The 27,003-nt window shown below is 47.2% G+C and overlaps 1 protein-coding gene and 1 long non-coding RNA gene across 3 annotated transcripts in view; one reads left to right on the top strand and one right to left on the bottom strand.

Moving 5' to 3' along the window:
• The window catches only part of SUSD3 (sushi domain containing 3), a 35,363-nt gene extending 14,085 nt beyond the window's left edge, over positions 1 to 21,278 (bottom strand). Inside the window, exons 1-4 of one of the 2 annotated variants that reach the window (XM_057413746.1) lie at positions 21,156 to 21,228; positions 19,907 to 20,141; positions 2,612 to 2,800; positions 158 to 305 (exon numbers count right to left, since the gene is read on the bottom strand). In XM_057413746.1, coding sequence (XP_057269729.1) covers positions 158 to 305; positions 2,612 to 2,800; positions 19,907 to 20,084 — 515 coding nt within the window. In that variant the 5' untranslated portion in view covers positions 20,085 to 20,141; positions 21,156 to 21,228. Of the gene's footprint in view, positions 1 to 157; positions 306 to 2,611; positions 2,801 to 19,906; positions 20,142 to 21,155 lie in introns of both variants that reach the window. The other variant, XM_057413747.1, reaches the window with a different exon arrangement.
• LOC130601588 (uncharacterized) lies at positions 19,914 to 20,189 on the top strand. The gene is made up of 2 exons (XR_008972708.1): positions 19,914 to 19,969; positions 20,012 to 20,189. It is a non-coding gene; the product is annotated as an uncharacterized LOC130601588 (long non-coding RNA).
• Positions 21,279 to 27,003: the final 5,725 nt, after the last annotated feature.

The following is a 27,003-nucleotide window of genomic DNA, read 5'->3' as shown; positions in this document are numbered from 1 at the left end:
ATGCCTAATGCTTGACCTACAAATTAAGGATTTTAAGTAGTTAACATCATTGCAGTGTTGCAAGCATCAAGTCCTTTGAAGCTCTCTGCTATCACAGCAGTGGGATCCATCTGATGAACAGTCTTACCCTGGCTTTAAAAATCTTTTCTTGACATACCTTTGAGTCCTCCTCCTTTCACTTTTCTTCACACACTTGATAAGACAACAAGTTAAAAAAGCCATGGACATCAGCAGAATGACGGCACAGCTCACGATGGAGGCAATCACTGCAACCTTAAATCCAAAACTCTCATATTTTGATATGGCTGCAGCAAAGCAAACACAGAAGCATGTTTCTAAGGTCAAGCCATGAATTCATCATTCACATTTTCATTAAACAATCCTGTAACCTACCTGCTTCCCACTTCTGCTAATAGTAGCTCCGCAAGGACTTTCACGTTAGACTGTGCCAAGATACCAGACTAAGCTTTGGCTTAGAGCTATGCAAGCCTCCAGTTAGGGTATTTAAAAATCTCTATTTTATAAGCTACTCATGAATCGTTCACAAGTATTTAATCACTGTAATTAATTAAACACAATGCCTTGAGTGCTGCAGTAGCTAAAAAGCACAACTTTGTCAGCATCCCAAATGCAATTGGACATGGAACTGTTGGAACAAGTCCAGAGAAGGGCCACAAGGATGATCAGGGGACTGAAGCACCTCCCATATGAAGGTAGGCTGAGAAAGTTGGGGCTGTTCAGCCTGGAGAAGAGAAGGCTGCATGGAGACCTCATAGCAGCTTCCAGTATCTGAAGGGGGCCTATAGGGATGCTGGGGAGGGACTCTTCATTAGGGATTGTAGTGATAGGACAAGGGGTAACGGGTTAAAACTTAAACAGGGGAAGTTTAGATTGGATATAAGGAGAAAATTCTTTCCTGTTAGGGTGGTGAGGCACTGGAATAGGTTGCCCAGGGAGGTTGTGAATGCTCCATCCCTGGCAGTGTTCAAGACCAGGTTGGATGAGGCCTTGGGTGATATGGTTTAGTGTGAGGTGTCCCTGCCCATGGCAGGGGAGCTGGAACTGGATGATATTAAGGTCCTTTCCAACCCTAACTATTCTGTGATTCTATGATTTATAAGCAATTGTTAACAAGGACTGGAGCTGCAAAACCAAATACTGAGAAGGGGAAATGGCTTTAAAGAACTGTCCTTTAGAGCAGGGACAGTTCCATGTAGTTGCATTCTACCTTGCAGGCAGTGAACAACAGCTCTTCCTCTGTTTGGGAAAGGATGCAGAATGGGAGAAGGGACAACATCTGCAGGGCTGAGTGTTCACAGTGATCTGATGCTGGAAGTAAGTTATCCAGACAAAAGGAGGAGTGGGAATGTGGTGTGGCATAGCTAAAGCAGATTTGGAGCTCCAACTCATTTGGAGCACTAAGCGGGTCTTGCTTCGTAACTCCTGTAGTTCTTCCAACACCACAAAGATCAGCACCAAAAATGGTTCAGCTGAGCTCCACACAAAGCATTATACTGCTGCAGCCTCTGGAGGGAGTATCTGAAGGGGGCCTATAGGGATGCTGGGGAGGGACTCTTCATTTGGGATTGCAGTGATAGGACAAGGGGTAACCGGTTAAAACTTAAACAGGGGAAGTTTAGATTGGATATAAGGAGGAAATTCTTTCCTGTAAGGGTGGTGAGGCACTGGAATGGGTTGCCCAGGGAGGTTGTGAATGCTCCATCCCTGACAGTGTTCAAGACCAGGTTGGATGAAGCCTTGGGTGATATGGTTTTGTGTGAGGTGTCCCTGGCCATGGCAGGGGGGTTGGAACTTGATGATCTTAAGGTCCTTTCCAACCTTCACTATTCTATGATTCTATGATTTCTCTCATTTTTCTTTAATGGAATCTCTCAAATAAGATATAAGAATAGCTGAGCTTGAGAGGAAGCACAAAGTGTCTATAGGAGCCATCCATCTACTTCTGATTTAAAATATCCGAGGTCTGAGACACAGAATGAGATTCTCAACGCTCAGAGGTACCATGTTTTGCTTGGGCCTAGTCAAATTACTAACTAATTAGTAATAACTAAATTATTGTATTAAATAAGAAGGAACGCAGCATGAAAAGTAGTTAATCCTGATGCCATTCAAACATGGTTTGTCAATGTGGTAACTTTCCCAGGCAGCTGCCCACAGGCAACAACCTGGAATTGTTCAAGAAGTATCACTGCATTTGTTTTGCAGCAAAAGTATCTTCAGGAAAGGAAGCCGGGAGATTAGAGGGTTTGCAAACAAGTTTGCACATTAGCTGCTCATAGTTACACACTTTCTGAAGAATGGTACAGCTTGTAGCTATAGAGCCACAGTTACTCTGGGCGCTGCACTGTGGGAGCTGGTGACATGAGATCCGGCACAAACCTGACCGAGTCTTTTCTGCGTCCTGATAATGAATTATGTCAGCATACATATGGAGCATAATTACAGTCAGTGAGGGCAACTTTGAAGGAAACTGAATTTGTCTTTTTCTTTGCCCAGATGTCTCGAATTAATCCTAATGCAGGAGATGGGCAGGGCAAAATAAACACAATGCAGCCTAAAGGGGTTGTGAATGGTTTGGAAAGAACCTTACGCTGGCAGGAGGGCACTCCGGCTGTCCACTGGGTACCATTCCCTTTCCAAACACAGGTGATGAAGCCAGGTCCCTCCAGCTGGTACTCAGCAGAGCACTGGAACGTTATTACAGTCCCCACAGCCGTGCCGTTGCCATGAAGGATGTTTAGCGTGCCGAGCTGGGGGGGGAAGACGTGGCTGCACTGCCCTGCAGAACAAAACCAAAGTGAGACAATGCAGTGCCAGAGCCAGTTTTATTGCTATCAGACTGTAAATCTGAGTTAATGGTCAAAACAAATAACAGACCTCAGGGAGGGTGATGCTGAGGGCTCTGCCAAGCACAGCCCAAGGCCAAGCCCCCTTCGGTGCCATTCAGTAGTTCCCCTAGTCTGACCCCTGGCACAAAGCGGGGTTTTACTTGTACTGCAACAAGTATTGCTTAGGCTGGTACACGTTAAACTATTAAAAAGTCATTCTGGGAGTGGCATGGTCTCCTACGGATTCCTGTCTTGTTGGACAGTATGTGTTCAATTAAGTACTCAGGCTGGCATCTTCCATACTGGAAGTACTCATAACACATCTTCCCCCATGCCAACTTTGCAAGCTCTGATGGACTGATCACGTATTTCAGGACGTCAATCTACTTGGTAGCACCTTTTCCTGATCCTATGGGAACTTCCTGTCTTTCAGGAGAATATACCTCTGTTAGTCTTGGCTGAAATGAGCCAGTAGATTCAAAAGCTACACAGAGGGGACAGAAACATAGACATATAGCAGAACTACATTCAACTTACCTCCATGTTCAATGACAAACTCTGCTTTATAGTGTACCAGGCATTTTTAGTACATTTTTGTTCATTCAGCTTTTCTCTTTTTTTTTGTTTCTTTGTTGTTCATACTGCTGCCCAGCCACTAACTTTATACATTGAGTTTGACTGTCACAACTTTCCTTGTTTCACACTCATTTTAAACACAGATTTGAAGACAATATCCAATATCCAGATAGACTTCAAACCCAACAATAATACAGGGTCTGGGTTTGCACACGTGCAGTGACATGATGTGGAAACTGTTCTTTTTTTCTACATTTACTGAATACCAGCACTGCTTCTGCATCAGAGCCCGGGTTCCCTACCTTGCACTGGATTTCCAGATGACTTCAGCAGACTGAGAGGCAGCTGCACTGCAGTTGCATGACCAGAACTGCAAACACTATGATGACACACAAAAGATTACAGGGGGAAAAGATGATTCCCACACTTACAAGCAAGAAGAAATGTAAGTTTTTAAGAGCCCTCTTGAGAGTATCTTGACAGAATCACATGTTGATAGAAAATTTATTTTATTTTTAATACTAAATCTCCCCCTGGTCATTCGTTAATATTAAGCTGCTGTGAACAAACCACAGCAGACATGCTGACTGCTCATCTCCAATCTACTCTCTTAAAACCCCCAACCCGCTGGGAAACAAACACAAAGAAATCTCAGCAAAGGCAAACGCAAAACCCACAGTGACAATATCTGCTCTAATCTACTACGTAAATATGTATTGAGGTCTAGCTTTTAAAACCATGCCTGGTTTAATTCCAGGTAGATTATTTCTGTTTGTTTTGCCACTTCTTTCAGTCTCTTCTTATGGCAGCAATTTGCCTCAATGACAGCAAATATTTTCTAGAGGGTCATTTCCCTTCATCTCTTGCCCTTCCCTCCAACATCCTGATACTGGCACACATGGGACGTGTGCACGGGACAATCTCCTCCTCACTCCAGATGAGTATTACAAGTTTGAACTTTTCTTTTTACTTTAATGACTCAGAGATTTCCCATGAAAAACCATGGTTCTAAGACACAAAGTATCTACCTTTTTGCATTTTATGCTTTCAAGGCCATTTTTAGATACCGGATCACATACTTAGAGTTCACCTTGGTGACACTTGTAGCTGCACCAGAGGCAGAAGGTAAGTCAGGGCTAAATGTGATTCAAAGCCCATCTGCTTAGCCACCATAGTAGCCCTCATTAGACAGTTGCAGTAGACTTGCCAGTTTACCTGGGCTTAGTATTCAGCCTCTGCTCTCCAAAGAAATGTTCATTTGGAACTGGATCCTTTATTTCAAGAAATATTTCATCTAATCTAGCATTGACCGTCCTGAGTAATAGGTGCAGCTGTAGTTGGTTCAGGCCCTCTTGACCCTTTCCTGCATGGTCCTTGCCCATGACAGTGTATGCTGAATGACTAAAATCTCTGAATGTCAGTGCCCTTGTCAGCATTATTCCTCAGCTGTGGATTTTAACACATTTTTCTTCACTTCAGCACTACAAAGATTTCCGACAGTCAATGTCTCATGAAACCATGGATATTTCCTTGCTTTGACCAAGGCTGTAACAGCACTATGTCATCCCCAGAGGATCATTCCCGTAGGAATGTAATTGGGGCAGGACCCCCAGAGGTTCTCATTAATGACAGCTAATGAGAGCTCAACTTTTGAAAGCTTCTATACCTGGCTCTACACAGATGATGAGCTGAAAGTTCATCAACTGCATATTACGTACCTGCATTTGGCCAGAGTAGAAATATCATTTTTTCTTCCTCTTCACACTAAAGTCAAAACATTAACCTTGTCACTATTTTTTGCACTTTACAAATACTTTTATTGCAATGCATAAATGGATGTTTGCTAGTTTGACTTCATGAATTTCAGCCAAGTTCAGATTTAATATCCCTGGATAAAATTTGCCCTTATTTTCATCAGTGATAGTCTTCTAATAACTCATTTGTAAAATGTCTCCTGTAACCTCTAGCATCCTTTGCCATTAACTGTCTATAATGTTTTTGTGGTTACTTGCTGCATTCACTTTTCTGCTAGGTTAATTTTACCCTTCCATCTCCAGAAAATCATTGCTTAGGTAAGCTTCCGCCTTCATATTGAAGCAGATGTTCCAGACAGATGTTGCCCAGTAGTGCTTACCCCGACCAAGGGCTTTCTTAGTCTCATGCTCTGCCAGGGAGGATGGGAAGCCAGGAGGAAGAAGAGACAGGACACCTGACCCAAACTAGCCAAAGGGATATTCCATACCACAGCACGTCATGCCCAGTATAGAAACTGGGGGCAGTTACCCAGAAGGCCCAGATTGCTGCTTGGATTGGGCTGGGTAGTGGTCAGTGGATGGTGAGCTCTTCCCTTGTTATTTCCCTTATCATTATTATTATTGGTGGCAGCAGCAGTGGTTTGTGTTATACCTTAGTTACTGAACTGCTCTTATCTCAGAGATAAGGGGGGGGGGGGGTGTTGGAGACAAAAAGGGCAAGTGAGTGAGCGGTTGCGTGGTTCTGAGTTACCAGCTGGGCTTAAACCATGACAGTCCTTGCTTAAACCATGATAACTCTTCAGGCATGCTTATCTAACTATATCTGCTACAGCCAAGAACTTCATTGTTGTTTGTTTAAATGCAGTACGTTTCCATTTTTGGTGTCAGCTGAGGCTGGTGGTGGAGGTTGCATTGCCTCCTGAAGTAAAACACAAATACTGCATTTGTGCTGACCAGATTTACACCTTGATTTACATTTCTATTCTGAGCATCTAGAAAACATCATGTTCAAGTCTTGGTCTGCAGGAACTGTTAGCACCCAGAAATGTAAAACTGAATAAACCCCCTAATTATTGCTCAAAGAGCTTTTGCAATAGCTACATCTCAAACCACACCAATTCATGCCTGACAGCCAGCACCTAAAGCTAGAAGGAACACTTGAGGACTTAACAGCCTACCAGCCATTTCTATGTAGTTTATAATAACCACAAACACTCATGATGTGTTGTTCAGTTTTGATTAGCTTCATAGCATTGTTTCTAGACTTGATAGGTGCCTCCAGCACCCAGTTCCCATTACTCCTCACTGTTGTTCTCCACTCCCAGGCTCATGTTCTGCTTACGCTTCCAGATAGCGGCTATTACTCCCAAATACAAGAAGAAAATGTAAAGCATCCACTCTGGTGAATGGAGATGGCCCTCAGCCATCAGCTGCCCAAGTCAATTCAAGTTCCTGCAGCTACCTCTGCAGCTACCTCTGCAGCTTCTGGTAAAGCAAGAGATGATTTATGCAAATGCATTTCTTAGCTTGGCTTCACACTGAGATGCTATCCAGCATTCAAAAAGTATCTGAATCTGCTGTTACTGTCTGCCAACTGAGAAGAAGGCGATTTGCTATAGCAAATGAACAGATTATTTCATATGAAAAATAACTGTGCTCAAGGTAAAAACACTAAAATGCAGCATACTCCGTAAATTCTTAATTCAGCCAATCCTCCGGGTTCAGAAATAGCCACATACATAATTTCCAGGCATTGAAAAATAAAATAGTAATGCAAGAATTAAGGCAAAATAATCTAAAATATCTCTTCTTATGTACAGCCAGGATTATCTGTATTGCAAAATCAATTTGTCAGAAAGAGTTACCATATGGTTTCATTGTCAGAAAGCTGCGGATTTGTATTTTGCTGATAAGAAAACAGACATGAAAGAGCAACTGAGACATGCTTGCCCATTAAACATTTCCTGTGTACCTCCCACAGTGAAACATAAACTAAAAAAATCAAATACACCACATAAGTATATACTAAAATGCTCTAAACCTCAGCAATAATTACCTGAAAGCATGTTATCAAGATTGTCACTCACAGGTTTTGCAGAAAGGGAGCAATCCATGACTTTGCCTCATTATTCCCATACACACATAACTCAAGTCTTCGTGTTGCTTCTTGTTGACTATTTAATGCAACTAAAACATGCTGGAACAACCGGATGCCAGGAAGAGACAGAACATCAGGTTCTATAAACCCTGCAGGAAATAAACTTGCTGATATTATTTCTGCAAGTCTCTCTGCCTACAGAAGCATGCCTTCAAAATTAGTTTCCCTGAAGTCACAGGCATAATGTTGACCATCCACAGCAGCCCCACAGAAGGGCTGTTGGAAGAGCTTGCCATGTCAAACAACCAAAAGTAAAGCAGCTAGAAGTGAAATGTGAACTATGAAAGAAAGCAGAAGTAGTAAAGCATCTTGTGTGGGTGAAACCACCAGTCCTGGCATTGGTCCCCTCGCGACCGAGCCTCCGCTCCCTTGCAGTGCTGGCTGTGAGTTCTGCCAGGGCTGGGCTCTCAAATGCATCAACATCAATTGTTGCTGCAACATCAATTGGATACCAGGAGGAGCATATCCTCCCACTAGAAAATCCAGGCACTGGCATGGCTTCTGAAGAAACTGGTGTTAAATATGACAACAGCTCAGGAGTAAAAGAGGTAGGGGAGGTCCAGGCTCTTGAAGCTGCAGAGCTTGAACAAGATCCCCAGCTGTGATGCAGCCACTGGGAAGCACTATGGAGACTTCCCACAGCTTGGTGGCACCAGGTAATTGCCTGCTTCAGTCTTTTCTAAAAGCACACATCGGCAATGGCACAATTTGACTTTTCCTACCTATTTGACTGGTTTCTGAGAATCACTATAAGGCTGAGATGCTGGAAAGCTCTTCTAAACCTGCCTGCCTCCAACACATGGGTATGGCCCTAGAAAGTTATTCCACCGGGGGAGGTTTTGGAGGTCCATGTGTGGCACAAACCACATGCCCCAAAACACATCCCTCTGCACACACATCGCTGTAAGACCATCTCCCAGCTCAGACACCACTGCCTGAGGGAGCTTCACACTCCAGGGTCTGATGGAGACCTGCAAGAACTGCAAAAGCAGCCATGCAGGTGCCTGTTCCATGGAGGAGCCATCTGGACAGCTGCCAACAGTGAAACCTGAAGGTACCTACAGAACATGTCTGTCAGAGCACATGGTCTGAAAAAATACCCCACAGCCTGTTGACCATACATGGGCCCTGTATCTGCCCCATTTCAGCATTTCCAAATGAAAACATTTCCTAGAAACCAGTCTGGGTTTCTATTGGAAATTATGAAAGAGAGAATCCAAGTTCTGATCATTCTCAGAGGCCACCACTCATGGAAATACCTTTTCAAAAAAGGTTATCCTCCCATTGAGAAGGAATTTCCATGCAATTAAGTGAGAAGGAGGGAAAAAAACTGGTATTTGTGGTGAGTTTCTTTCTGTGTTTACACAAATGAGCTCTTTGCTCACACCTCTATCATAGCAGACACCTTCTGCTCACTCCTACTGACATCCCCATTTTTTTATGCAGCTCGTTTCGTAGATAAACCTGATTTTTCAATGCACTGCTTGCAACGTAATTAACAACATGCAATGGATCTGCAGGAAGCATGCACATACAGAAAACAGACAAGCAAATGCATCCAGAGAAAAGAAAGAAACAGCAGTGTGAAACGCCAAGCAGCTCTGGAACACCAGAGGGGCAGGATCACTCACCAACACGACTTTTTCAGATTAAGTGAGCAAAACCCCAGACCCAAGCACTGCTGGATGCTGGGGACACTTCAGTGGAACTGAATCTCCTGAGCCTCGCTCTGACCAGGCAAAGCTGATGGGAAGCTGGTGAGAAGCTGCGTGCATGCAAAGCATTAAATCACCCCGTCAACACAGCGGAGGTAGAGCAGGGGGTGGTGCAGTCTAGAGCTGCTGGATGGCTGCACCCACAACATGCAGGGCCACAGGTCACTCGCTCTAAAAAGCTACGATCCCCACATCCAGATGGGAAAACACAGTGATGTACTGACCACTGCACGGTCCTTGACAACTCAAGGTCAGCAAATCCTTGGCTTCCATCTCCAAAAGAAACCCTTGTGCTATGCTGCTGCCAGATCTCACATCCAAAACTAAAGAAACAAGTTCAGTACATCTCTCTTTACAATACCGAGCCTTTCTGTTTTCTGCCTCCCAGTATTTTCACCTGGCTTTCAAACTGCTCAGTGTAGTGAATGGGATGTAGCAACTCTGAGGAGTCAGCACTAAGCACTTCACAACTCTACTCAGAAACAGCAGAATGTTGCAAGCAGTCTTAATGCATGTCAAATCCAAGGTACATATCACAAAAGTGCTAGATTAGGGTTTGATTACAATGTGCAATGCACTCCTATTTCAAACATAAATAACATGGCAGATTGGTGTAAAAAGATTTTTATTGTATTTTATGTTACTGTTTTATGTTCCAGTGATCCTGCTGCCATCTCCATGGGTGATCTTTTTTTTTGTCAATTTACATCACAGTCAGGTTATTCTCATCTGTAGATTTTACTCTTGGCTCTAGCAATGGGGGCAATACTGAGCATTTCTCTTCTTATGGGAACAATTAAGTAAGAAATAAGAACAAAATGAAAACTGAGATGTTTGATGCAGTCCCCAGTAAAGCAAGAACAGATGGGTTCTGCTTCATTAGTCTGTTTAGCAACAGAAAAAAAAGCAGGTTATGAGGCTTCTGAAAAGTTACTAATAGTACAGCTGCCGAGAACAGGAAGGACCTGTTAAACCTAAAGCAAATTACAAGTGTCCATCTATTTATCTCTTCACCATCACTTCCCTATTAAAAAAAAAAAAAAATTATATTTATATCTATATCTACCTATACATGTATCTCCATTATGAAGCACACCCGAATAATGCCTTAATTCAAACAGTTCCCAATTAAAAATTACCCATGGACGTGATGCCAACAGTTGCTTTTGTCACTGATGTTTTAGTGAATGGAGCTAATGTTGCTGGTGGTCTCCACTTGCTGTCATTCTAAAGCAGATAATAAATAAAATACATATTTACACAATGCAGAGTTTGTGGCTCAGTTTGTAAAACAAAGATAAACAGAGAGAATAAAACTGAAAGGAGTGACTTGAAATAAGCTTTTCACCTGCACTTTAACAGAGACCCCAGCTGTATCAAATATCCTGCAGCAGACAGACCTGACAGGTCACCAGGTAGGTGATCTCACCAGCATGCAGCCAAAATCCACAGCCGTAGAGGGCTGAGTCCCAGCACGCTGACCCCCCCCCAAGCAGTGAGAGATCCAGCCCTTGCTCTGCTTGCCTCCAAAGTCTGCTAGCAGTGCTTCTTGCATAATAAGCATTGGTATTTACAGGAAGGAGGACAGAAGTAACTGGTTACACAATACCAGAGTCTTGTACAGATGGTCCTCAGCCTCCCCCATGCATCTCTACATCCTCAGTTTCCAAAGAGGTTCAAAGCCAAAGCAAGATGCAAGTGTTATCCCAGGATGTGCCACCCCGTCTTCAGGTAAAGCCAAGCAGAATCAGGGACATAAGAAACATAAAGCAAGACAAATGAATCCATCAGCTCAACTCTGAATTTGAAATTTTCAAATCAGAAGACTAGGAGCATCCCTGCACCTTCCCTCTGCTGCCAGGTCACTCTCTGTCCTCAGCCAGGTTTTGAGGCATATCTTTGCTGGTGGAAGTACACTTCCACTTCATGAGACATCAGGTCAGTGAAGTCTGCAAGTTTATACTTTTGACTTTTATTGTTACTTTTCCCCAGTATTCATGAATAATCTCTCATTTGTTAAACCTGTGCAGCCGATCGTAACATATCTGCACATGGTACAAAGCTATACATGGACTCCATTTAGCAGCCCCTGGATATCATCCACTGGAAACTGTGCTGACCAGAAATGCTAACATTTTCCCTTCTCTGTAGTCAAGATAAGAGATTACCTTGGACCAATGCTCAAAGCATTTGCCATTATCACAATAACTGCACGAAAACAATCAGTGCAAAAAAAAAAAAGTAAAAATTAACAAATATGTTACAGAAGGGCACTGATTCTGGGAAACACGGATTTCAGCATCCGATTCCATATTTAGCACCTGGCTAACACAGAGCAGGTACCAAGAACAAAACAGACAAGTTTTACTAGCAGTCTGTCTTTGGCGAGCTCTTCTCCACACTCATATGGGAACCTGATGTGAGAGAGAACCAACAAATGCTTGCGAGAGCAGAACTATCTGAGCGCTCTCCCTTCACACAGAGGTGATGATCAGCATTTCTGGGGGCTGGAGGAGGTTGCAGGCATTTTCCTATAGGAACCTGAATTGGAAAACCTGACCCTATTGTCCCCCTCCAGCATCCTCTTAGGCCCCCTTCAGACACTGGAAGCTGCTCTGAGGTCTCCACGCATCTTCCCTTCTCCAGGCTGAACACCCCCAACTTTCTCAGCCTGTCTTTGTATGGAAGGTGATCCAGCCACCTGACCATCCTTGTGGCCTCCTCTGGGCTTGCTCCAACAGCTCCATGTCCTTCTTCAATAGTCTATTTAATTTGCAATAGACGGGGTAGAAATTCAGGGCTTCATTGAAAAGCTAGCCACTGGAGAAGCCAAAAGAAAGCCTCACCCCTATTTTCACAGGAAAAGCACATGTCTGTTAGAAGCCACAGATGGAGGCAGGATGAAGGATGCAACCTGACAGGGTGCCCCACAGGATGCCCTGCATTGCCTTTGGAGGGCCCTTCAGTAATGTCCCATACACCGACATGCTCCCACTCCTCACCACTAACCTGGGCACTACGGAGCTCAGCCCTGCTGTGTGATCAGCCCCTGCACAGCCAGTGACAGCTCCAGATTATCTGCCTGCAGCAACTGTTTGGGCTGGCTTATGCGCAGTAGTGTGCAAACACACTGGGTAATGGACGTCACTGATAGGAGCAGATGTCCCCTGATGATGCAGCTGGTGGCCTCTTGCTTCTGCGTGACACTTGCCAGGCTGGGTACAACCTCTATGGCTGGCAGAAATCCCTGCCAGTGAAGGAGACATGGGGTGAGCATTGTACCCATGGTACCTGGACCAAAAAATGCCTGAGTGTCCAGAGCTGGTCAGAAACTGCTTTGCTTCAGGCATTGGAAAATTCACTTCAATGTGAAATTTTCACTGGAGCAGTAATACATGCTACTTGATGGTTACATGCTCATTTTTGGCCAAAAAACCCCAAAACATAGAAGTAGCATTTGCACAAAGCACTTATTTGTAAAAAAAAAAAATAGAAACTTTTCCGCCTTTTCTGCCTGAAATTACTTTCTTGTTTTAAAATGGACTATTGAATACAGATTTCTAGGGGAATTCCCAACCATCCCGTTAAGCAAAATCAACCTGAATGCTAGAGACCTTGCTTATGCTTGACCCCTTGGCTGGCCTGTTTTGGCTTCTGCAAGTCCTTTTTCCTTCCCAACAGCAACCCGAAGCTGCTCCTGTACATGGTTTGCTGTGTTAAGCTGCTAAATGCACACCACAGAGCTGTGACCTGGCATTCACAACTGTCAGCAAGGATTTCTGTGAATAACTGATTTTTTTAGACACCAGTCTGAACGAGTTAGCAGTACCCGTGTTTATTATGGTGCCAGAAATCAGCCACAGACTGAGAAACAACAGCCAGATTTAAAAACCTTCTCTGCAGCTATCCCACTTTTCTTTTGATTCTCTCCTGGTTTTCAGCTGCTGGGTTTGGCTTTCCTGTTCCTGTGCTTCACCCATGACAGCAGACGGGCCTGCAGTCAGGAGCCTGGCCATGGACACAACAGCAACCTGCAAAACTGCAGTGTGTGAAAGTCACGCAGCATCTTGCCAGAAGCCACCTGAGCAGCAATGATTAACAGTGCTGGTCCATCAGCACATCTGCTTTCAGCCTACTTGGCCACAGGGATTTGTGAAAGATGGCATGAAGATAGACAGGGATGTCAGTGTAAGGACAGGGAACCAAGCCATTGTGTTTAGTTTTTCCCATTTAAAAAAGTCAGTGATTGCAGGTCAGTTATACGCAGAAGTAGCTTAAGCGAGTAGATTAAAGGACTGCATGTCCTTTACTTTCTTGTACTGCACATGTTTAAGAAACTAAGATCTGCATCAGATAATTCAGCTAAATCAATGGCATCTTTCCGATGGCCAGAATATGGTGCAAGGATAATCTCTAATTAATATTTAAAATGAGAATAAATCATAAAATCAGGGAATACCATGCTGGAAGGGACCTCGAGGATCATTTGGTCCAACTTTTTTTGGCAAAGCATGACCTAGACTTGATGTCCCTCCCAGCACCCTGTCCAGGTAACACCTGATCCCAAGTTCCAGATCACACAGAATCATAGAATCAGCCAGGTTGGAAAAGCCCTTTCAGCTCATCCAGTCCAACCATTCCCCAGCACTGCCAAGGCCACCACTAACCCATGGCACTGAGGCCTCGTCTCCACTCTGTGTGAACACTTGCAGGGACGGTGACTGCAGCCCTGCCCTGGGCAGCCTGTTCCAATGCCTGAGCACCCTCTGGGGCAGGAATTGTTCCTCAGCTCCATCTAAACCTGCCCTGGTGCAGCTTGAGGCCGTTTCCTCTTGTCCTGTCACTTGTTCCTTGGGAGCAGAGCCCAGCCCCTCCTGGCTCCATCCTCCTCTCAGACAGTTGTAGGGAGCGATCAGGTCCCCCCTGAGCCTTCTCTTCTCCAGACTGAATCCCCAGGTCCCTCAGCCGTTCCCCATCAAACTTGTGCATATGAAGACACTAGACAGTGTTGGACCCAAAATGGATCTGAGAGGGACCCTACTTGTGTCAGGTCACCAGTTTGATGAGGAGCTATTCATCACCACATTCTGGGTGCCGGCTGGCTCCCACTACTGCACAGACCACTTGTTCAGACCGTAACAAATTCATTTCTCCAGGAGGAGACTGTAGGAACTGTATCAAAAAGTGAAAAACTTCGTGCCAATCTGTAGTTCTGTGTTTACTGGTAACTGAACAAACAGCAGAGTGCTCTCTTTCTTATGCAAAACTGCCAGTGACTTCATGAGGCACCTCTTTTTAGAGCAAAGCAAAACCTACGTGTACAGTCCAGGTGCTTCTTCTGACCCAACCAACTAGCAAAGGTCTTGGAGATTACTCCAGTTCTGAGCAGAAACTCTCCTGGGTATAATTCTGATGGCACAGATTTTGGCTTTCTTGAACAGGAAGAATCAAACAATCAAACTCGCCCCTTGCACCTCCTCCAGCCACCCCAGCCCAAAATGTCTTCCCAAACGCTGCTTCCCAGCCCATGCATGCTCTCAGGTTTTTGCACACCATCCTTTCCCTTCTCCTGAGTCAGCTTCTGTCCCCATCGAAATCATTCTCAAAGACCCTCTGCTTAGGAGACTTGTAGATAAGAGCAGCACTGTGTTTGGTTTTACTTCATCCCAGAAATAACTCCATAATCACTTCCAAGTCGATTAGAGGAAAAGCAAGCTGTTACTGCAGCCTCTTCCCCCACAAGGGTTTCTACCAGCCACTACTGCTCCAATTTACAATGATGCAGTAGCAAGCGCAGTCCCTCGATGCAGCCCGGTGCTGTGGAGCCAGCATCCCTGTACCTATCAGAGAGGCTCCACTCTGGTGGCAAAAGCTGGTATATAAACCAAGCACCAGCTCAAACCCACCTCTGAGACACTCAACAGACACAGGAATTGACTGGAGAAGCTCCCTGTGACCTGGCAGCATGTGCTTGAGCCCAGAACCCCCCCATGTGCTGGGCTGCACTCCCAGAGCGTGAGCAGCAGCTCCGGGAGGGGATCCTGCCCCTCTGCTGTGCTCTGGGGAGACCCCCCCTGCAGTCCTGATCCAGCTCTGGGGCAGCAGCACAAGAGGGACGTGGAGCTGTTGGAGAGAGCCCAGAGGAGGCCATGGAGATGCTGCGAGGGCTGGAGCAGCTCTGCTCTGGAGCCAGGCTGAGAGCTGGGCTGGGGCAGCCTGGAGAAGAGAAGGCTCCTGAAGGGGAGACCTGAGAGCAGCTCCAGTGCCTGAAGGGGCTGCAGGAAACCTGGAGAGGGGCTTGGGACAAGGGATGTAGGGACAGGCCAAGGGGAATGGCTTTAACCTGCCAGAGGGGAGACTGAGATGAGCTCTTAGGCAGAAGCTCTTCCCTGTGAGGGTGCTGAGGCGCTGGCACAGGGTGCCCAGAGAAGCTGTGGCTGCCCCATCCCTGGCAGTGTTCGAGGCCAGGTTGGACACAGGGGCTTGGAGCAAGCTGCTCTAGTGGAAGGTGTCCCTGCCCATGGCAGGGGTTGGAGCTGGAGGAGCTTTAAGGTCCCTTCCAACACAAACTATTCTGGGATTCTGGGATTCTATGATTTATTTTGGTGAGCAATTGCTCATTCTGCAAGTTCTGCATTTCTCACTGTCATCTTAAAACAAACCAAAACAAAATGCACAAAGCAGACTTCCACCAGTACTGCAAAATCATCTCTGTCAATCTTTTGAAGCACTGAGCCAGTCAAAACTGCTCCTCAGAATAACCTACTTGCTTATCAGTGACTGCATTTGAAAGACAGCATGTCAATAATACGCCTAAATGAAAACTTAACAACTGTCCTACATGTTGGCTTGTCTCCATCAGATTATTGAAGGCAAGACTCTTAGGGCAGGCATGTAAGTCAGTGCCGATCATGACTAAATAAGATGGTGCTAATTTCAGCACAGCTGAAGTTCTCTGTTGTAGAGCTGCAGACATGTGATGGGAGGCTTCACTTTCTCACAAGAAACATCCAAAGACCTCCTCACTCCGTCACTGTGGAAACAGCAAAATCAGCAGTGCTTTGGCTCTTTAAAATGAACCACATTTCTGGTCACAACTAACCCAGAAAGTGCTGGATTACCTGTTGTCATTTGGGTGGTTTTGGTTTTGTGTTTTAAGGCTGATTTCTGATTTTTGAAATGTCAAATGTTCTGGGTCCAAAACATTCAGCTCCTTTCATTCCCTAGCTGAAATTCTGAAGTCTAGACATAATTCACCTCTATAACCTAGGTAATTTAAGAACACAGTGTTGAAGAAAACCACAGGGAACAACCTTGCACTGTGAAAGAATGTGCCAGAAGACCTAATAACTCTTTTCTTTTTCTATTTTGTACCGGTTTAGAGTGTTCATTACAAGCACGAAAATCATTGCCTCAAAGCAGGAACAATGCCTGGTGCAAATGCCTAACCACTAATATTAGCACCTTGCACTATAGGAGAGAAAACCAATTAGCTGAAATTCTGCAACTGTCACTTCTTTTACCCTATTTAATAAAAGGTTTTACTTTGATCTCATGGGAGAAGAAGGAAGGAGAAATAACCCTGAAAAAAGTCACAAGTCCATGTATTCCAAGACATGCCATCTTCTACCCTGTGAAATTGAAAATTCAGGATCAATGTTTTCTTCCCCAACCTAAAAACTGAGCCATGTCTCAGGATTGCAGGAACAATGCGAGAAACCTCCTTGCAGCGTTTCTGCAGAGCAGCAGTGCTCTTGGGTTTGAAAAACAACTTCGCTTTTGCTTTCCTGGAAGAGAAACTGTAAGCTCTCAGTGTCACAATTTTACTGTTCCTGCACTGGCAAGGAAACTCACTCCAGAAAATAAAGGTTGCTCATAACAAAAGAAGAGACACCTCAAGTCATGCCAAGGGTACACCCAGCCTGGTACCTACCTCCCACCACAGCCACTACCAGTCACAGAGTATAACCAAGCAAACATGCAGTGATACCTCTTCCATCCTTCAGCAAAATGCAGCTTGTGTCTGTCCCAAACCAGAGATCATGTCTCTTCCCTTAAATGGTGTCTGCTAGATCATTTCTTCCATGACTTAGTCTTGGGGTAGCATTCACAGGGTCCTGCAGCACGTTCCACCTCACCTTAGGCAGCCTCTCTTTGTCCCTGGTACAGGGAGGCAGAGGGACAAAGCAGAACCACAGCACCAGACCTAAGAATTCACAACCTGGCAAAATGATTTTTTCTGTCATGTTCTACATTTATTCCCTATATTCCCTTTGTCTGTGTCTGCACTGATGTCTGTAGATGCATCTAGATGTTTAAAGAAGTATGTGCAGCCCTGGTCTAAAAGAGCTACAAGATTGCTTTAAGGAATGAGGGAGGAATCACAGCGAAACCCGAGGTATCACCCCAGAAAAAGAGTGCCAGAGCCCCCAGCTTCAGCACCACAGAGGCTAAAAATAACGATACAGCTCTGTTATTCGTTCCTCTTTTTCCTATTGCACCCAAAGACCTCCCAGTATAATTTGCGCATCTCAGAAGCAATAGCAACTCAGTGGCAAAGCTGGGTTGGCGGCCGCAAACCCACTTGATGGCGATTCCCACAGGGCAGGGAAGCATTCTGGCCACCACTGACATGAGCACTCCAGAACTGCAGAGGCTTTTCCAGATAACAGAATGGTCTGGCAAAAGATGGTCAATGAGTATCTGTCCATAATAAACTACTGCAGAAAGGCAATAATACTGTAATCCTGCCATTGACAGCAAAATAACCACAGTACGATATGGAACACATAAAAGCATTTGTATCATTTAAAAATGTAAGAGGCTGAATTGAAGAAGGCCTCTTCTTAGCATTGATATATCGCTGCACTTTTCCCCCACCCCATGCACATTTGCCCTTCTAATACACAGAGTATTTGAGCAACACGCTGCCCTTCCCAAGGTGTAAGCCAGGCTCCTACAGCTCCTTTTCCAAATGTGCTGCTGAACCTCCTTGAGCATGGGGTGGAATAGTTCTCCCTGCTCAGGGTGAGACTGTCAGAGAGGGAAACCAGTCATAGAATCATAGAACCATAGAATCAAACAGGTTGGAAAAGACCTTTAAGATCACGAAGTCCAACTGTTCCCCAGCACTGCCAAGGCCACCAGTAACCCACGTCACTGAGGCCCTCATCTATGCAGTTTTTAAACCTCAAACTGCAAGAAAAGCAGAGGGTGTTTGAGTTTCACAGCTGTGCTTCAGAAAGCTGCAAGACCCTTTAAGAGCTTACAGGCTGTGCTGGGGAACTTCCTTTAACTTCTCTCTCATTCATGTGTTGATTCAAATGAGAATCTTGTTACCTTTTTTTCATTCTCTGCAAAAGGAATGTGCGAGGCCTGAAATTTTACAAAGGGGGGTGCACTCAATCAAAGCAGCATGAAAAGTGATCACCAACAACGTCCACCTAACTCAATACATTCATAGTAACAAGCGGATAGTCAACAAATGGGAAATCTGCACAGATGGTGAAGGCTGTGACAAACCTCCAGAAAGCAGCAGGACAATGAGAGGTGATGAAGGAGCATGACACCCAGCAAAGAGCTAGCAAAGCCCCGTGTGCCAGAAGCATCTGCTGGTCCTACAGGGGATGCAGCAGTCACAGGCAGGCATAAGCCATGCCCTCATCCTCCATGCTCACTTCTTACTCCAACTGAGCACCTCCCTGAGAACAGCTCCACAGCTTTGGTGTACTTGGCATGGAAAAAGTCTTGTTTGTTGTTCTGTTTGGAGACCTGGCTGAGAGAGGTCAGGTTTGTAGCGATCAGCAGCATTAATTGGGGGTGGATTTCTAGTCTGAATGACAATTTTTTTTTTTTTTGAAGTTCATGAATTTCTGGGTGTGCCAGGATCTACATGGTCAAGATTAGCCAAGGCAGGAACAGAAAGGCTGAGCATAACATGGGAATGCCACTTCTAACTTCACTTTAATTGTGGGCAAACCCTGCCTGACAAGACAATTTAACAGAGCAAATAAAAGCAGCCAAATATATATGATTTTACAAAAGAAAAAAAGTCAATAACTAGTAACATTAGCATCAAACAGCACCAGGGTCCACACTTGTACTTGAGTTGTTAATTCTCTAAGCACAGGTTCCCCAGAAGTTGTTTTGCATTTTTAAAATTAACTGCCATATTAAATTCAAACTAAATGCACAGTTAAGCACATTCAGTGGGTGCAATTTAAAGCACCGCTACACTTTTAGCTCAAACACATTTGCTCATTTGTATCAGCACAACAAAATCAGGTCATTGATAAAGTCTGTTAGAATTGCATAAGCACATTAAGTCAGGGAGCCTGTCGGAAGAAGGGCTCCCTGTATTTCAGGAGCACCCAGACCTGCTTGCGCTGAAGCCAGGGGAAAACCCTGTCCACACTGCTATGTGCACTTGGGCAGGGAGCCAGGCTGAGAGAGCTGGGCTGCGTCAGCCTGAAGAAGAGAAGGCTCCTGAAGGGGAGACCTGAGAGCAGCTCCAGTGCCTGAAGGGGCTGCAGGAAACCTGGAGAGGGGCTTGGGACAAGGGATGTAGGGACAGGCCAAGGGGAATGGCTTGAACCTGCCAGAGGGGAGACTGAGATGAGCTCTTAGGCAGAAGCTCTTCCCTGTGAGGGTGCTGAGGCGCTGGCACAGGGTGCCCAGAGAAGCTGTGGCTGCCCCATCCCTGGCAGTGTTCAAGGCCAGGTTGGACACAGGGGCTTGGAGCAAGCTGCTCTAGTGGAAGGTGTCCATGCCCATGGCAGGGGTTGAAGCTGGAGTTTTAAGGACCTTCCAACCCAAACCAGTTTGGGATTTCAGGATTCTATGAAAACTGCTCACCCATAGCTGCCTGGAGCTCCCATTGGCTCCTCATCCACCTGTACTCCTGCTTCAGGCTTGCTGGTAGCCACAGCTCTGCCTCCGTCCAGAGCCAGCTGCCCGGAGGGGCTGCAGCCCCTTTGCAGTGAGCACAGCCACCCATGTCAGGGCCAGACCCTCTATCAGCTCTCGTCATCATCAAATTAATGGGATGAAGTTAATTCGAGTCAAAGACGTTTTGAAATGATGTTGTCATCTACAGGATCAAAATTAAAACCAAAGCTAAGCGGGGAGAGAAAGAAAAGGAAGCAAAAAGCTTTGGTTGGTTTTTCATTCCACTCCTCAGTGTGTTGTCCTATTCCATTAAAACACCACTCTTAATTTTCTACCCAGTCAATTGACATCTGCCCGGCGTCGGTTTCTTTTTGAGGACCAGCATTTTCGAACAGGACTGCCGTGCTGTACACCTCCCTCCTCGCAGGGATGCTTGCTCAGCCCGCAGCACCCCAAGGGCGCCCCAGTAACCCGAAAAAAACCATCAGCGGCAGTGCCTCCTATTCACCCGAATTAATTAAACCCCGGAGAGGCCCACGCAGCGAGGGGCTGCCTGGGGACCCCCCGGCAGAGCCGCTGCCCCGATCTCCTGCCGGGCTCCAGCAGCCCCCTGCTGAGGCACCGGGGGAACCGGCCAGGGTGGCTCTGGGCAGGAGCTCCCCTGCTGGGACACCCATCACCGGGGATGCCCGGCCCGGCCTCCGCCCCGCCTGACCCCGCACCTCCGGGGCGGCCACCACAGCCTTTGGCCGCAGGAGCCGCCGTTCCCGCCCGACACCGGGAGCCCAGCCCCGGCAGAGCCGTGCCCGTGCCGCCGGGACCCCGCCGAACCCCAGGGCGGCTCCGGGACACTCGCCCGGGGCGTTGTGTCCCCAGGAACTTCAGAGTGGGGCCGAGGATCCCCTCCCGCCGCCCTCCGGGGCCGCAGGGACCGGCCGCGGATCCCGCACGGAAAGGGGCAGGGGGTGCCCTGCCTGGGGAGGGGTTCTGCGGCTGCAGGGGCGGGCGGGGACGTAACGCAAGCCCGGGCCGGGTCCCGCGCCTCCCCCCCCCCGCGGACACGCACCTCGCTCCAGAGATGCCGCATCCCTACGCGGTGGGCGGGAGGGGAAGGTCCCGCACCCTGCCCTGGGCCCAGCGCTGCCCTCGGTGCGGCGCAGGAGGAACTTGCAAGAGGAAGGACTGGGGACCGCGCGGGGCCGTTCTGCGCTCGTACCTGTGTATCGGTGCGCGCCGCCGCTGTCCCGCCCGGGCGCGGCAGTCAGCGGCACGTCCAGCCCCGGCGCCGTGCCCGCCGGCATGGCTCCACCAGTCCTGCCGAGCCCCGGCAGGTGCAGCCGCGACGCCGCCACCCGCCCTCCGCCGCCGGGGCCGGGCCGGGCCGGGCCGAAGGGGGCGGTGTCCCACGGGAGGTGCTGCCGCGGCCCCGCCAGCCCGCGCCGGGCCCGCGCCCCCGCCCCGCGGAGCCGGAGTGGGAGGAGGAAGGCGGGAGCCGAGGCGCTGCGGGAGCCGCTCCCCGCCCGCTGCGGCCCCGGGGCACCGGGCAGCGCCGTGCGGTGACACATGTACCCACGGGGGCTGCTGCCACCGGCACCTGGGAGTCGGCCCGGTCACACACGGCTTCCCCGGAGCTGCCTGGCTGGGATGCGGCTGCCTGCACCCTTCCCGCTGCCTGCACCCTTCCCGCTGCCTGCACCCTTCCCGCTGCCTGCCCCCCCTGCACCCTTCCCGCTCCCTGCCCCCCCTGCACCCTTCTCGCTCCCTGCACCCTTCCCGCTGCCTGCCCCCTTTGCACTTCCACTCTGCTGCCAGCCCTGCCTGCCCCCGCTCAGTTGCCTCTCCTGCCTGCACCCCACCCTGCTGCTTACCCTGCCTGCACTCACTGCCTGGCCAGCCTTCAGCCCCCACTCTGATTTCCCTGCCTGCACCGCCCCGCTGCCTGCAACTCCCCTGCTGCCTACCCTGCCTGACCCCACTCCCTGCTGCCTGCCCGTGGCCCCAGTGCAGCCGGGGCCTACTGCTCTCTGTGCGATTACATGCCAGGAGCCACATCCCTCACATAGCTGCAGCTCACAGTCTTCAAAGCTGCACTTGTTATCACCGGGATCTGAAACTAAACTCACTGGACAGTGCCAAGATCCAGCATCTTCCTACCAAGGACCTGAGCGGCACACACCAACATGCGTAGACTATCCAGTGGAACCCCACTGCCTTGTATTCACCTAGGGTTTATATTGTACCTATCGCATCCTGGCCTTATCCAGGCAGCATTATCTCCAACGAGGGAGTTTGGGTCAGTAGTGAACGATCTCAGGGAGACTGTTAACTTGCTGACACTGGCAGTAGGCTCAGAAAAGTGCTTCAGTGGTTTGCACTGTGTGTCCAAGAAAAGCAAAAGGAGGAACAGCAGGCTCTTCTGAAGAAACACTGCTCTTTGGTGCTGAGCATGTGGGCTGGGGCCCACACTGAGCACTGCGGTTATTAGCACTCACTCTGCTTGATTTACCCTCTCATTATTTTCTTCACATGGAACTAGAAGAGAAAAAAGTCTGCAGGAGCATACTGGAGAGATGAAATTCCAAGATGCACCAAACCCAAACAGACTAAGAAAAACCTCCTAAGGCTCCTCTGGCAACATCAAATAGAAAGGGATAGTATGCATGGGTAGTGGTGGCGCAGCTACTCTGCTACTTGACATAGCACTCTTGCCTGTGAGCTTATTTGGCAGGGAGTCCATAGAAATATTGCGGACATAAATGGCTGCTATTTCTATCTCTACAACTAAAACATATTTTAAAAGTAATACTTGGTCATATTACATCAAACTAACAACATTTTTTACAATGATGCAGCTCATGAATTAGCTCTGTATTTCCAGTAATGCCAAATGGTCATAAATTTAATTAAAGTCAACAAGAAACTATGGCTTCTGCAATCAAATCCTTCATGTCGGTGAAGCCAGCAGAATACCAAAGACAGAGAACTGATTTTTTTCCATAAGCCGTTGTTACTACAACTGTTATGCAATTAGAGTTGAACAAACTGTGTTGCAATTCAAATCTTTCCTTGCAGGCACTTCAGAAGCAAGTTCAGAAGCAGCATCTGAATCCCACTTACCTCATGTCAGCATTTAGTTTTGCTTTGTAATGGGAAGCATTACCTGACAGAGGTAGGTTTGCTTAGTGTGCCCTGGAGCATCGCAGTCAAAGGGCAGCCCTGGCTCGCCTCCCAGAAGGTGACACAACTCGATGTCTGCTGAAACAAGGAGGCACAAAAGTACAAAATGCAATCAGTTCTAAGTAATGTTAAGTTTGATGGCTTTGTAATGGAAAATAACTGCGGTGCTTGAAGGTAGCTGACATAGGTTCAGGCCCTTAGGATCTCAGTACAAAAGGTGTGACAAAAGCAGAATAGGACAGGGGCTGGGGAGTATCTGGGACTAGCAGATGTCCAGGGTGGGCACAGATAAACTAACTGATAAGTAAAAGGACAGGATGATTGCTATGCTTGAGGTGTTAATAAACCCATTAAGGTGGTGTAAGCACCTACTAGGGAGTATCCCGGACTAGCAGATGCCCAGGATGAGAGCAGTTAAACTAACTGATAAGTAGAGGCCAGGATGATTGCAATGTCTGTAATGTGAATTAAGCTTGTTGGGAAAAGTAAACGACCCTTAAAGACCACCACATTTTGTATGCATGCCGGAAACTTTTTGGAAAATGATGTAATATGCTCGTGACCATATAAAGATGACCTGTATAGCAATGCGGGGACACCCGTTAGGAGGAGCTATCCCCCGTGTCTCCCGGCGCCCCAGTAAAGAATACCTGCTTGTCAACTTGTAACTCTGTTGGCAAGTTTGTTCCTGGAGTTTTCTCCGAATCACTGCCATCAGGGCAAGTCCTGCTGATCGCGTTAATGGAGAAAGTGGCCAATCTCGTTGACCCAATGTTTACAGTCCTTGCTTAAAATCCAGCCACAGTAAAATGGAATCTTGCCCAAGAGAGGCTGCTGTCCTCTGCCATCATCAACAACCGTGACATGATTGTGCTTTTAAAGCCGCCCCTGCCACACAAATACACTTTGAATTTAGTGAAGAAAACGCTCATCGGTGTAGTGGGAACAAACACAAGGAAAAAAGGTGAGGGACAGAAGAGGACAAAGAGTGCATTTTGAAAATTAAGTAAGTTTCTATGCTGCAGCCCAGTTTTTCTCTGCTGGACCCCTTATTTCACCATCAGCATCAAGGGGGCTGTGCAGCCCCAACCGGACACTCCTTCCCTTTGTGTAAGGATTGTTTAACTGTTGGATTTCACTCAGCTGCCCTCAAGCACTGTCGTTCTCCTAATCCCTGTTACTAGGGCTAGCTCAAGGCTGAGCCCTCTGCAGCAGGGCTTGACTGGCTGCAAGCCCAACCATGGCAGCTTCCATAGACTCCCAGCCTGGTTTGTGTTGGAGGAGACCTTAAAGCTCATCCAGTTCCAACCCCTGCCACGAGCAGGGACCCCTTCCACTAGAGCAGCTTGCTCCAAGCCCCTGTGTCCAACCTGGCCTTGAACACTGCCAGGGATGGGGCAGCCACAGCTTCTCTGGGCACCCTGTGCCAGTGCCTCAGCACCCTCACAGGGAAGAGCTTCTGCCTAAGAGCTCATCTCAGTCTCCCCTGTGGCAGGTTAAAGCCTTTTTTATTATTATTTTTTAAGCATTTTTAAGGCTTTCCAGACCCCCAGCAGCAGGAAGCTGATCCCTGTCTCTCTCCCCCCCTGCTACCCACCAGCCCCACCATCACCACCTCCTCCTTGCCCCCTTTCTCTCCCTCTGTCTCCAGCCAAGCACCAGCCCCTCAGCCCTCAGGCACCAAAACCTGGTTTTGCCACCTTTGCTCAGAGTTATTGAATAAGTGTCAGTATTAGTGCTTAAAGTCCTCTGTGGGCTCAGCAATTAGGCTCCTGAAAGGAAAACTAGACCCTTAGAAAGGACAGTGAAATAATCTCTTGAGTGGTAAGAACTGTTCCCGTCTCCAGGGTACTCCTGAATTAATGGTGTGCCACTGCCCAGGGGAGCTGGTTTCACTCTGCCCCTCAGCTTCTCCTCCTCCTCCCAGCCATAGGTTTCACCCCTGCCCTTCCGCTGGCTCTCACAGCACAGTGTGCCAGAAAAACCTGCTAAATCAACAAAACCAGGGGAAGAAAGTGGCCTCTGTCCTCTGACCTTGGCAGGGGTCTGATACCCAGACCCAGGCTTTGTGACACTGGGATCTGAAGCCCTCGCCTTTTCTTTCAGCTACAAGTTACTGATGGATTCAGCCACCCCCTGTGTGGCCCAAGGTGTGCCTGGCAGACTGCATTTTCAGATGCAATCAAGGCTGCTGCATGGGGCAGCTCTTTAAGGAGCCTCCCAGAGAAGAAATGAGTCAGAGTACACCTCCATCAGGCTGCCACCTTTGAGCCTCTGTTGCAGACCACAGCATGCTCTAGATCCAACCTCTTTGCAAGAGCAACAGGAAGCAGAAAATTCATGATCACAGAGCCTCTGTTGCAGACCACAGCATGCTCTAGATCCAACCTCTTTGCAAGAGCAACAGGAGGCAGAAAATTCATGATCACTGCGTTGACCTCAGGCAGGGGAACTGGGTAAAGGGACCTTCTTAGAAAACTGCCTTTGAGGAAGAGCCAAGAGAGTCATATCCTCCTAAACAGACCAGCACATTGGTGTCCACTGTGCTGGAGGTGCAGGGCAGACCTGCTTGTCAGCAAGGACTTGAGAACGATCAGGAAGGAAAAGGTGGAAGGACTGAGCATCAGAGAGAAAAACTTGCTAGAATTAAGTAGGTATCCTTTTGAAAAATCTGAAGATCAGCCCAAATGAGGAAAGTAGAAAATCTGGCTGATGAAATGCAAATGGCACAAGAAGCAGGCCAAAAAGTGGAAGAACAATGTTTAAAAAGCACCAAAACCAAATCCCAAAGTTGTCTTGTGACAGGCAGGAAGTCTGCCTGCCAGAGAGCCAGTGGGGTTGATCAAGATCTGAAAGAAACATTCAGATAAAACAAGGTCATAGCAGAAAGGCTAGATTAATTCTTACCTTACCCCAGAAGAAAGTATAGAGGAAAGCCAGAGCTCCTCTTTGAGAGGATGCACAAGATGGTCTGTTGATAAAGGATGTCATGGAACATGCAAAGAACAAGAGCAGGTGGCATTCAGCAAGAGCACAAAAGAAACTAAAGATTAAACAATCAAATTCATTTTTAATGATATTCATAACCTCTCACCTAAAATCTTCTTAATTAGCCAAGGTCTGAAATAGAGAAAATGCAACAGCAGCTTTTTGAAAGGATTTCTTTCAGAAGAGACCTCAGAAACTACTGGTTCATAAGCCTGGAATCTGTACCCACCACAATAATAAAAAATGTGTAAGCAAATAACATCAAGGAACACATCAATGAATTTAATATTCTGAGGACAAGTCAACATGGGCGTTATAAGTTCTCAAAAATCCTCTGGATATGTTTGAAAGAGTCAACAGTCCAGAAGATAGGGAAAATGTACTTCTTATTTTCTATGTGGGTGTTCATAAAAGGGCTTTCGGCAAAATCTCTTCTCAAAGGACATTTAACAACTATGGCACAACAGGAAAGGACCTTGCACAAACAGAAAAAGTGATTAAAGGTGGGAATATAAAGGGCTGCTTTTTCCCAGCAGAGAGAAGGGATGATGGCAACTCCTCAGGACAGGGAAAATCAATCTGGTTTTGGAGTGAGGATTACTGCCTTCAGGGACCCGGAAAGTCACTTGTGCCAGGGCAAGCTGCATGCCCATGCCAAACTCCATTTTATTTCCTTCACTGACTCTCTTGGGCTATCAGTGTCGCAGAGTCTGCTGCACTCATGCAGCTTGGGACTGATAAGTGACCCGCTCACATGCTGCAAGAAACACCCAATGTATTTTCCTTTTGCTAGTGACCCTACACTTTTTCCACCACAAGAAGTGCAGCCAGATGTTAGGGACGTAGTGGAATCAGCCCAGGCCCATAGCTCAGGAACTGTTTTCTTGTACTACAGCAGT

This window comes from Pezoporus wallicus, unplaced genomic scaffold (assembly GCF_028554395.1).
Source record: "Pezoporus wallicus isolate ANWC-B61680 ecotype Strahan unplaced genomic scaffold, APGP_CSIRO_Pwel_v1 contig_8649, whole genome shotgun sequence".
Taxonomy (NCBI): domain Eukaryota; kingdom Metazoa; phylum Chordata; class Aves; order Psittaciformes; family Psittacidae; genus Pezoporus; species Pezoporus wallicus.
This window is presented reverse-complemented; position numbering and strand designations above follow the sequence as displayed.